This window comes from Squalius cephalus (genome assembly GCF_949319135.1).
Source record: "Squalius cephalus genome assembly, chromosome: 25".
NCBI classification, from domain to species: domain Eukaryota; kingdom Metazoa; phylum Chordata; class Actinopteri; order Cypriniformes; family Leuciscidae; genus Squalius; species Squalius cephalus.
Genome location: NC_137146.1, coordinates 18,302,525 through 18,315,177, shown reverse-complemented (window position 1 = coordinate 18,315,177; position 12,653 = coordinate 18,302,525). Strand labels below are relative to the sequence as shown.

Here is a 12,653-nt window from a genome sequence, read left to right as displayed (position 1 = left end):
GAGTCCTAGCAAGCTTTCTGTGGTTTCTGTTACACAGCTTTGTTGGGCAGGCATTCTTCCTCAGTGTAGCAGTGCTTGTATTGATGTTTCCATAGTGTCAATGCCATGATACAGCGTTGAGTTCCCTCGAAAGAGAACATTCCCTGAGAAGTCAACAAGACGCTGCGTCACTTTGCCACACTTTAGGCATGCCTGTGCATCTTCCTTAAGACAATTAGAATCTGGGGATTCCGTGACATAGATACCATGGTCTCACTGACATGTCACACTTTGTCACATTACCCAAAATAATTGTTATGTTTGCACGTGCTGAGGACACCAGTTCCACACAGAATGCGTTCCAGTTAACCTAAAACAGTGGAGCACTTTTAAACTCAAAGTGATTCAAAATAGGGGTTGAACTACTTCAGATTTTTTAAAGTCACCATTTATGTGATGAAAGTCGAGTCGAGTTGTTGAGTTGCTTTGAAAGATTTTCATGCTGATGGGTAATGCTGATTATACTTTAAGGCTCCTCTATCAGGTCTAAATATAGATTGTGTTTGTGATCAGATTTTATCCCAGTGTTTTAATGTTTTATCTCTGGAAGTCTTCCCATTTCTCTCTGACTGTTGTGACGAATCATTTTTTTAAGCTTGTTGAAATATAGCGGAGCACGCAATCCAACACTGCAGTATGCAAACACAAGCACGTGTGGGACATACTATACAGGATATTTTATCACAAAAGGTTGTTGTTGCTGATTAGCCTTGAAGCAACTGTGTGTTTTTATGATGATGCTGCACACAGATTTGTGTATTTTTTAGGTGTTAGTGTACTTATATAGCTTTATGTTTGTTTGCAAAAAACAAATCTGTGAAAGCACCCTTATGAAACAAATTACTGTGTAACATGGTTCTTTTGGTTAAACATTTAATTGCAATTCATTTTTAATAATCTTTCTTTTTCTTTTTACAGCTGCACCCCAGTTCTTTCCTGCTTTTCATCATCCGGTACCAATCGATGATAGACACGCACAAGGCCGATACATTTATGAACCCTCGCCAGTACCACCGCTACATGTGTGAGTAAACACACAAACTCTCACAACTTTATTTATGTCCATTCCAATATTTAATGCCCCCATTAATGTATTTAGCCTTTTATTTAATTTTAATGTAAGACACTACAGGCACTGTTCAATTTAGAGATTTTGGGCTATTTTGCTTCCATAACTTGTCGTTCAGGCTACTGGCAAGAACACATTCAAAATACACATTAAAAGTGTTTTATTTTATTATACTGTATAATTTCAATTACAGTACAATACGTTTGTAAAGCATGTTTTCTCAAAATGAGCCTCCCTAAATGAGTTACATACAGTACACCTAACTTGACAGTATTTTTTTATCTCTTTTGAGTGATAAAAAGAGATATCCAAAATCTCTTCTGTAAAAACCTTTAACTGTAATATGTTATAAAAATGAAACAGGAATTTTTAACCTGACATTATCCAATGTTCAGATTTCTGTGCTGGAAATGTATGCAAATTAGTGCATATTAAATTAGATAATGAGTAATTTGCATATTTAAACATAACATTTCAGAAAAACTGTAATACAAAACATTTATCTTAATGTAATATGATTAATCAGCTGGGTAAAATAAAGTGTCTGTTAAAATGTTTACCCAATTCACCTGTAGTGTTGCCTTAATATGCCTTAAATGTATCATGACTTTCATTCTAAACAAGAACGGAGTTTCTTCACGTTTTCGATTCGATTTTAATATAGATTATGACTTGTTAGTTTTATTTTATTATCTGTATAATGTCATCAGTTCTCATCTTGGCAGATGTGTCATAAGAAGGGGTGTCCATGTCTGGTCTAGCGGTATTGCAGTACACGGTATTGCAGTACACGGTGCATTAGCTGTTTCCATGGGATGTGATCCTCTCAGATGATCCGTGGTTCTGTGTCAGAGATCAAAGACTAGGTGAACACATTGACAAGAGACATGCTAATGAGTGCATCAGACACAGAGACAGACATGAGAGCCTGTTAGTGCATGATTCCTCTAAAACTGCTCATCAGGCCCCGTCAGAGAAGATGTAACAAACTCCTCTCTCTCACAGCTGTTCTGCAAGCTGTCACATGTAGCACAACAATACCCCACTTCAACCCCAAATGAGCAAAAAATGTGTTGCTATTGTACACCGTGTAAAAACTCATATGAAGATGTTACCTTCTTCAAGATGAAAAGTCACTTTGTGAGATACTGAATGAAGTCACAATTGAGACAGAGAAAGTTGGAATATATTTTTTTTGTGTGTGTGTTTTGTATTGACAGAGAAATTTCAATTTCAGATATTCAGAATTTTAGTTTTTATATAGAATCAAAGTCTATGTAAGTGTGCATGTTTGTGTGTGCATGTTTGTGTTCCCTTACGGGTTCTGTATAGTTCTCTATACAGGGGATTCCCACAGCAGTTTCCCCTGCTCTCATCCTCACATCTCTGAGATGTGCGAGTATGCATTTATAATCTTTTAAACTTTCTTTTTCATTTTCTTTACTCATCATTTCCATTTTCTGATTGTTTTGTATTCATTTCAGAACACCATGTTCCCATTTTAAATTACAATATGTGTTTGCCTTTTGATCCATTTTTCCTCGCCTGTCTCCGCTTTTCTCCCTATCTCCGCCTCTTTTGCATGACACTCGAAACCATCGTAGCCCTATGGTGGGACAAATTGAATGGGGCAGCTACTTGGTCCATATTACGTTTTGTATTGTTCATCATTACATCCTTTGCCTTCCCCATATCCCCCCTTCTCCATCCTCGAGAGTCATATCTCTCTTGTGCCCATTACACCGCTAAGAATAATGAATTTTTTATGTCATCTCCTAGCTCTAACTCGCGTGCTAAAGAGAGGTGTGAAAAGGGGGGAGAGACACGCTCCAGGGGCTTGATTTATGTCCAATGTCAGTATAAACAAAATGACAAATATAATTTAGCATTCAGTTTATGTGGAGATAATGGGGCAACACGAGGCTCAAACAAGACTCAAACAAATATCTGCCATGGTTTATCATCCGCTGGAGAGACGCATGGAATTGGGCTGGGTTAGAGGAAGAAAAGGAAAGCAGGTGAATTAAATTACAGGTGGGGTGGCTGTATTCACAGTACATGCCTGACTTGCTACAATTGCCTTGCAGTAGACAGACATACTTTTATGTACGTACTTAACAAAGTGTGAGCCGTCCCACAAATCACTTTACTTTGAATCTTTGAATATGACAAAGAGCGATAACAGTGTCCACTCCCATTAATATAGTTTAGTGACACGGCAAGAACTTTTATTTAAACTGACAGTAAACCGATGGTAAGCAGTGTTGGGGGTATCGCATTATGAGTACCATGAGTTACGTAACTAATCAGATTACTTTTTTTATGCAACGAGTAATGTATTGTAATGAATAATGTAATGAATTACTTTTAAATTTACCATTACTTTTTCAAATAATGCAGATTCAGTATTCCTCTACTTGAATAAAAACTGAGAAGTGCAAACTCAGAATATTATGCTAACCTAAAATCCAGTTTAAAGACCTATTTTTACTCTCTTGCGTTCGAGCGATGTTGTCTATGTATTTTAAATTAGTTGGTGTTCTACGTTATGTATGTATATACATTGAATTATTTTTGATACTTGATTTTTATATCAATTTCGTTTTTTTTTTTTTTATTGATTTATTTTATTGTATTGTAAAGCAATTTGGATCAACTACGGTTGTGTTAAACTTGTGCTCTATAAATAAAACTTGAATTGACTTGACTCCAATAATTTAATATGTTAAAAATACAAATGTACTTTATATATTTAATCTCAGTTTATTAACTAATGTCTTTGCTGCTGACCTTTGATGATCCAATTCAACCATACCAATAAGCAAAAATCACTTTAGATAAACATCACATTTGTGTTTATTTATTTATTTATTGCTGAAGGAAGAGTGGTGAACATTCTTCTCCTGTGTCCTATTCTTCTGCAGTCCAGCATGGCAGTTCCGTTTGTTTGAGCTGCGCTCGCTATACAGGTGTGAATTTGCCTTTCATTCAGCTTAAGGCTTATTCATTTCAATTTTGCTGTGAAATGCCCTTTACATTTTCCCAAAAATAGAACTTTTGTTATTTTGTTAAAAAAAAAAAAAAAAAAAGCCCAGCCCAGGTGAGAAAAAGTAATGCAAATGTAAAGTAACACATTTAGTGTATAATGTCAGATCAAATACGATTTTTGTGCATATCCAAATCTGATCAGAATTAGCTAATGTGAACAGCAAAAAAGCTCAATTTAATGCATCCTTGCTGAATAAAATGAATTTGAATAAAAATAAATAAATTTTGAATGAGTAATGAGTTTTAAACTTTTAAACAGTATTGTTTAATCTTCTTTATGTGAATTAAATAAGTAGGGTTTGTAGTCCTTATGGGAATCTGATTTAATGTTGATCAAATGTAATAAGACCTAAATTTGATTTTGGAAAAATAAAAAATTGCTGTCATTTTGAAATGACCATCTTAAGCATTTATCCATCAATTCATTGTATTGATTACCATTAACAGCCCAGAAGCTGTAAAGGTGGGCAAAATCGTATTTCACTCCTGCAAAATGAAAACATGTCAGATGTCTCCTGGCAATGCAGCATGTTTTCTGACATTTTCAAATCCAAACTTCATCACACAATAAGAGAAGAGACAGACAAATGCATCAAGAAATAGGGTTTGACAGTTAAAAATACCTACAATGGAAGACTATGGGGCAATTAAAAACAGTTGCTTTAATTCCATTGTAAGTACACTACCGTTCAAAAGTTTGGGGTCAGTAAGACTTTTTTGGGGGTCAGTAAGACTTTATATTTTTATATTTTACCAACCTCAAAATTTTAAACTGCACATTTCTGTGAATCTGTTTTTTTTTTTTTTTTTTTTTTTTTTTACATTAAAACACATTATTTCGATAGTCCACTTTAGACATTCTACTAACTATAAGTAACTTTTCAACTACATGTCAACTAACTCTCATTAGAATATTAGTAGGCTGTAATAGACTGTCAGTAGACTGTTAGTTTATGGTTAGGTGTTAGGGTTCGGGTTAGGAGAACAAGTTGACTTGTAGTTGCCAAGTTACTTATAGTAAGTAGAAAGTCTGTTGGGGGACCAACAAAATATAGTGTTAGCAGATATTAAGCAGACAGTCTACTAATCCTCTAATGACAGTTAGCTGCAAAGTTAATTATAGTTAGTAGAATGTCTAAAGTGGACTATTGAAATAAAGTGTTATCTTATTTTTTGTAGTAATTGAAGATGCTGTAAGTAACTTTTGATAGTGTCATCAAATATGTTTGGCTGTTTTGTTACACCTGTAAGTGAACAGAAAGTGCACAGAGCGTTTGTTTGTGTAAGGCAGTGACATAGACGCTGGAGTGGATGTTAAAAAAAGAAAAATTAAATTGTTTAAGACAAGTTCTCCTTGGTGAACAGAATTAATCGTTATTAGCACTCTTAAATATATGCCTAGGATCAGCCGGGATATTATTGCAGTACTTTCCCATGCAGCTCCTCATTACAGCTCGTAATTACAGTAGCTTTCACCTCGCGGCAGTGCTATCAATCTACACAGCCTTTCTCAGCTGTGAGTGGGCATCTATGACAAAAAAAAAACAAAAAAAACAAGGGAAAGAAAGAAAGAAAAACACAGTGGTAATGACCATCTCATTTCCCACAAACAGTGCTGATTTGCTGGTTGACGAGGCAGAGTTAGTCAGTCCTGTCCTATTATTTGAGAAGACTTTAATTGAAACATGTTTATTTATTGCCCTCTTTGCTCTGAGTGGAAGCTGCTAGCGTAGCTCGCTAAACGACACTAATGGCTGTGATATGAGGGGACGGAATTAAATTAAAAGCTCATAAAATGAAATATGCTTCATATTAGCAGTTTGACACTTAATTTGCCTCCGAATGAGCAGAGGAAATCACAAATTAACTGTCCTTTGTGTTTTCTCCCTCTCTCCTGCGGCAGTCTTATTAGGCCATGGAAAAGCGCAATTACTGCAGAGGATAATCGTGTGGGTTATGAATTCATATGGGAGAGGGCACCGGTGTGGTATTCAATATTAAATGGCGGGGGTTGTGTCGACTAATGTGGCTGTTTGTTTTATTTGACTTACACAGGAAGTCAGACATTCATACAGGAAGTCAGCCATTGTGCCAAAGCACCAACGGAGTGGTACTGTATGTGTTGAGTAGTTTTGTTTTATTCAATTTATCAGACCACATGAACTACTCACCAGGCCACATCTCTGAATCTTTGTTTTTGCAAAACTATAGCAGTAAAAATATAGAAATTATATTGAAATGACTAAAGAAAATATTTTGTTAAATAATAATTAAAAAAATTATTCTCCTTTTTGGAACAATTTATAAATTAAAAAATAATTGTAATCATTGAATCACATGACTCTCCTGACCTTTTGGCAGCCCTGACCTGCGAACAGCTTGGCTCTATTCATCCCAGGTTAAACAGATCACTTTTCCTTAAACAAATACGATAAATGCTAAATAGACACTCTGCAGGGTGTCTGTTTGTAAATGCATCTTGCTGACTTGCTCATTATGTCTGGTGCTTAATAGTAAGCGTTCACTCACTGACTCAGTTTCTCTTTTGCTTGAGTGTTACTTTCTCAGCCAAACAAAAGACACTCACACACACTCACAAAGCCCGAGTGACAGGCTTCGGTCTCCTTGGTGACTGCTTTAGACAAACGGAGGCATTCGTCGCAAGTCAATTGCCCAACACCAGAGTTTACTCAAGAGTTAGAACCTCTTGTGCTCGGAGCAAGCAATAAAATTACACACATTACCAGACACACTCCATAATAGACTCACTGGCTTGGCTCAGCAACACAGCTGCTTAGAAGAACTGTAGTAAAGGAAAAAATGGCTTTCAGATAAAAAAAAAAAAAAGATGTGCTTGGTGAATCAAAACTCCTCAAATGTGTTAAAGTGCATAATTTCGTTATCCATAGTCTGCCCTTTGTGTTCTCTTCAATCAATAATCAATTAATTCAGCCTAATATCAAGCAATTATGGGAAATTACAAGGACCTTAAAGGCACACTGTGTAGAAATTGTGTTTTTGTCAAACAGCGACCCCTAGAGTCGCTGTGGAATACTTGCACTGTCGTAAATACCCCTCCACCCCCCACCCTGTACACCGGTACCTGCGTCGGGCATGGAACAGGCACAGATAGACTCCGAAGACATGATTATTGCAATTTATCATAATAGTTTGCAAATTGTGCTCGTTTACACTATTTACAACCTCTACATTAGGCTTATTTATGTCCTGATAATTATGTGAGATATTGAAAACTGTTCTCATGATAATCGCAAGAATCAACGTCAACAGCGTCGTCTGATATCCCTCAGGACTACGTGATAAATACACCTCACAACACCTGAGTTCAGCTGGCAAACTAGTTCGTGAGGCAAGCTAGGCAATAAAACATAACGCAAAAAACACGTAAGAGAAACAAGTGTTTGTTAGCAAGTCTGTTAACAGCTCTGATAATCGAAAGCTAGCTAGACATATGTGGAAATTATTGGACTGGTCTAATTATCAGCAATGGATGAATGAACAGCATGTAAAAATTGACATACTACAAGCAAGCGCAACAACATACAACATATACTGTATGCAAACAAGTTTACAAATAAGAGATTTATTTACTGGCCACTTCATGCGTTTTCTCAGATCGGATAGCTATCTGATTTATCAAAAGGATTCCATTTACACCTGGTCACATAAATGTGTTTTTGCGAAACGGATTTAAATCCGATCTTCAATTCCCACGCTATATGCAGATTTAATGGAGTGCACGTCACCGAAAGCAACAGATATGAACTGCATTTTATTGATCATCAGCTAAAATTTCAAAATCAAAGACTGCAATAAGAGAGAGTGGCAACAGCCCTGGTAAGATCATTTCATTTCTTTACTTTTAATGATGATGATTGTGTGTTAAGCGTCTGCGACTTACTTTCACTTTGATTTGTGATAGTTTGCACATTGGCTTAATGAATAGATGCTCAGCTGCTCATCTGCAGTGATGCGTGTTCCAGTAGCGTCGTCATATCTGGCTATAACATATAGCCTATAACACGCTCTCACACGTTTTTTTATTTATTTTTTTTAGCATTTTTGGGAGGAGTACAATTTACATATGTGGTTTCAACAACCAGATGCATTTACACTTGTCCAGTTTCGTCTGGAATGCGTCTCAGACCTCCTCCTGAAGTGGTTTGAGCGATCGGATTCAAATCCGTCTTGAATGCGTTTCGGAGGGCATTTACACCTGGTCTTTTCACGATCGGATAGCTATCCGATTTGAGAAAACGCATGAAGTGGCCAGGTGTAAACAGCCCCCATGACAAAAACATATGCACGAAGCCGAAAACAAATGCTGGTTGGCCTCTCACATCCAAATTTGAGGAAGTGGTGGGGGAAGTGACGTATGCCGTAAAGCAGTCGAATTTTGTAGTTCTTTTTGTGCTCGGGTTACTACCCGAACCCTGAAGTTACATAGTGCCAGTAAAAGTGATACAGACCCCGTCAGGCTATGGCAGACGTGTCATTCAACCTATTGTAAGTCGATGTACCATCACAAGGGTCTTGGAAATATATTATGAAGGTTGAAAAGCTACGTAGTGTTCCTTTAACTGTTCATTTACAGTCACTAATTGGGGTCAAATTAATAGCTGCAGTCATTTCAGTCTTTCCTCAGGTAGCCAGTGAGATTTAACTGGGCAAATTTGATGACCGCTGTGCTGGAATGTGTTTTTGTGGGCAAAAGTAAAATGTTCAGGCTGTTGTCTCATGTTTTTCAACTACATTTCAAATAGGCCAAAGCAAGAGATTTCTTCCTGTTTTCTTTGTTTTCAGAGTGGCTCAGATGATGTGCAGTAAAGAGGAATGTTTATGCATAGGCTGTAATATTTGCACTCTCCCCTCGCTATTTTTCTGTCACTTTAAGAGTGGTAACCCAGATTTTTGCAGTTGGCTGAATACATTGTTTGTTAGTGGGTTTTCAAAGTAATGCAAGTTAAGCAAAATAACAAAATAAGATGACCATTTGTGTTGATTGTGATAATACTGCTGCCCATCTCAAGCTTATTTTAGAAAGCAAAACACAGCATTAAATTTTGGTGCATGCTTGCACTGTTTGTGTGTATGTGTGAGACGAGTGCTTTGAATTGTGATATTTACATAAACTGTTGTCAGGCTGCCCAATCTGAGTGGCAACGCTGTGTTTAGCATAAAGAACAGTCTTTTATCTCAACAGCCCCCTGCAGACGCAACCATGTATGCACTCTCTCTTTCTTCATATACTCTCTATGTTTTTATAAATATAAATATACATTTACAAGGCTGATTTTAAGGGTGAGTATTCAAAAGAGTCATTATATTTTTTAATAGTTGAAATTACTTCTTTTCAGCTATGGTTGCATAAAATTGATATAAAAACAGTAAAGGCTTGCCGCTTTAGCATTAATACAAAAGATTTCCATTTCAAATCAATTTTGTTATTTTAAAATTTTCTATTCATCAAAGAATCCTGAAAAAATATTAAGCAAAACAATTGTTTCAAAATAATAATGAGAAATGTTTCTTGAGCACCAAATCAATGTTTTGGAATGATTTCTAAAAGACCATGTGACACTGAAGATGGAAGTAAAATAATTAATCTTTGCCATCACATGAATAAAGTACATTTTCAAATAAATTAAATTAAAAAACAGTTATTTTAAACTGTAATTATATTTGAACCATTATATTAGAGATTCTCCAGGGCATTTGGCCTTATTTAATGTGGTATCTTCTTTTTTTTTTAAATCAGGGTAATAGTAAATGTTGTATAAAATATAATAGTTATTCCTGATAATCTTGCGCAGTAAATTAGAATCCTGTAAAATTCCATAATTTTCAAATAGTGGAAAAGAAAGTCCATAAAGTGCTGTAATCTTGAGTATGACATTAGAATGTCTAATATCCCCCAACATGAAGACTAAGTCTAAAGAATGGTCCCCTTCATGCCTCCCCTTTCCAGATTTAAAAGCTTAGCTTTCTCCTCTCTTATACTCCGACCCCCTCATTTTCTGTTTAATTCCTCGCTCCTGTGCTGCGGTGTGAGGACAGGCGGTCAGGCTGTGGCTGGCCTCATGATTAATGATGTTTATACTTGACAGAAAGCTCCTTTATTTATCTGCATTGCTGCTCAGTAGATATCATCAGTCACCTGAATGAAAAATATTCACTCATACCAATTTTGCAGTATAATTGAGTGGAGTCACTTCCCTTCTGTCGTCTTTTACCTCCTTTCTCTGTCGGCCTCCCTCTTTTTTCTCCTCTCTCTTCTCTTCTGCTATCTAGCCGTCTTATCATCGCCCTAGTAATTTTCACACTGCATGGTATGATATGGAAAGGCTGGCTTTAGCCGTATTTGACATTAAGCCTCTTCAATTTTCACGAGAGAAGAAAGGGAGAGTGAGAGAGAGAGAGGGGGAAATGCAAAGAAAGTTGCATGCCACTTTGTGGAGATGCTCAAGAATGGACAAAATATCTCCCCTCTTTTTTTTCTCAAGCAATTTAAGGATTTGGAAAGAAGTGAGATAAATTCCTTAGGAGAAATGAGAGCAGACTGATGTAATATCTTTTTTTCACTGCTTGGTTATACATTGGTTTCATCACTTAAATGCATGGCCAACCCCTTTTTTATAGCTTTAAGCCAGTATGAGAAAGGTGGGTATTATAGGACTATTCAAGCATTACTTACAAGTAACAGATGAGTAAATGAGAGGATAGAGAAAAAAAGAGTGTGTGAGAAAGAAGCTACGTTTTCTGAGGCCTTCAATCTTCCAAGAATCCTTTTCATTTTGTATGAATAGACGCATATGGATTTGTTAATGTGTGACAATTTTACAAGGCTGTATATATATATATATAATTCTTATTTTTAAACACCTTTTTATTATGTGATTCTTTTTTATAAAATGTAATATCTAAAACGTAATAACTAAATTTTTGCTTAATTTATTATTCAAATTAATTTTTTTAAATGTATATTTTGTTAACAAATACTTGTCTTTTTTTCTACAGTAACCAACAACTATAGATATTTCAAGGGTATATAATTTGAATGGTAAAGAACGCATTTTTAAAAAAGAACTGCAGATCTTGACAGGCTAAATCTATGTAATCAAATTCAGGCAGTTTAAGGAGGGCGACTGTCAGTCATTCAGTGTCACTCAATGGGCCACGTCCTCTTTTAATTGGCTTGAGAAGACACGCCCCCTCTCACACACTCTTTCACTCGCTCACACACAACTGATTGTCAAGTTAATTTATGAATTAATCTATCCAGTTTTTTATCACAGATTATGCTGATGAATATGACAATTATAAATAGATTTTTTAATGAAGTCATTCTTTTTTTATATAAACAGAAATTTAGAACTGAATAGGCTCTATGCACGAACGCTGCTGGCGTATTTCCGGTAGGATCTCAGCCGGCGTCTTTACTTCCGCATAGCGCATTCTATAGGACAATTCACTTTAATAAAATTCATTTTCTCAGAAACGGAGACAACGATTTTAGAAACTGATTCGCTAGTCGGATTTCGCGCGATATGAGAGAATACTCACCCTCAAAGTTGTTGATGTAGCTCGAAATTTATAATTTAAAGAACTTCTCTTTCTTACTCATATGTGTGACAGTTAACTGCCTCACAATATTGTTAACATCATTCACGTTAACCGCTGGAAGTTCTTGTAAACAGCGAGTGTAATTTGCCATTATCTCCACCTAATGCAAAAACGGCTTCTGACGCAGCACCGGATGTAACTGGGCGGGCTGAGACAAAACGCGGAAGCGATCGTGCATAGAGCCTATTGCACTAAATCTTCTCTCATCATGTATAGAAATAAATGTATACATTCAGATTCCAGTGTTAGTATAACTGATTGCACTCTGGTGAACAGTATTTCATTAGTGGATGAGTTAATGTGGAGAAGTCTGTATATCGTATATCTATGTGCTGTGGCGTTTGGCACCTGCGGAGGGGAGTAGGCTAAAAATGTGCAGTTTCCATTAAGGACTTCTGAGCAGCAGGCCCTGGTCTCTCGCTCAGGGGGGCAGTTACAGTGTTCAACCAGCTTTTCAGAACACAACAATAAATCCTATACCTGCTCTCAGCCAGAAACCTATCCCACTCTCACTGTGTCCAAACACTCTCCGACTCCCTCTCTCTTGTGCCAGCATGCTGTCTTAAAGATCTGTGTAAATGTATGTAATACCAGGTATTTTACGACCTTACCACATGGAGCTGCTAAAACATTTGGTTGTCTGGAATGAGGTGGCTAGACATGCTAAGAATAAATTAATTTCTTCTCCTGTCACTTAATCTCTCTGATTTATTTATATTTTTATAATAGCACTTAAATATAAGTTTTCTCCATTGATGTTACAGGGGCATGTTTTTGTGTTGTCAAAATCATTAATTATTTATGAGGTATATTTGTATTTTTCAACCATTACCAAAACCTTTTTCTCCCTTTT

General features: G+C 36.3%; 1 protein-coding gene across 1 annotated transcript in view; it reads left to right on the top strand.

Moving 5' to 3' along the window:
- Positions 1 to 12,653, top strand: part of gli3 (GLI family zinc finger 3) — a 229,328-nt gene that overhangs the window by 127,161 nt on the left and 89,514 nt on the right. Inside the window, exon 4 of the mRNA XM_079862906.1 lies at positions 958 to 1,063. Coding sequence (XP_079719032.1) covers positions 958 to 1,063 — 106 coding nt within the window. The remainder of the gene's footprint in view (positions 1 to 957; positions 1,064 to 12,653) is intronic.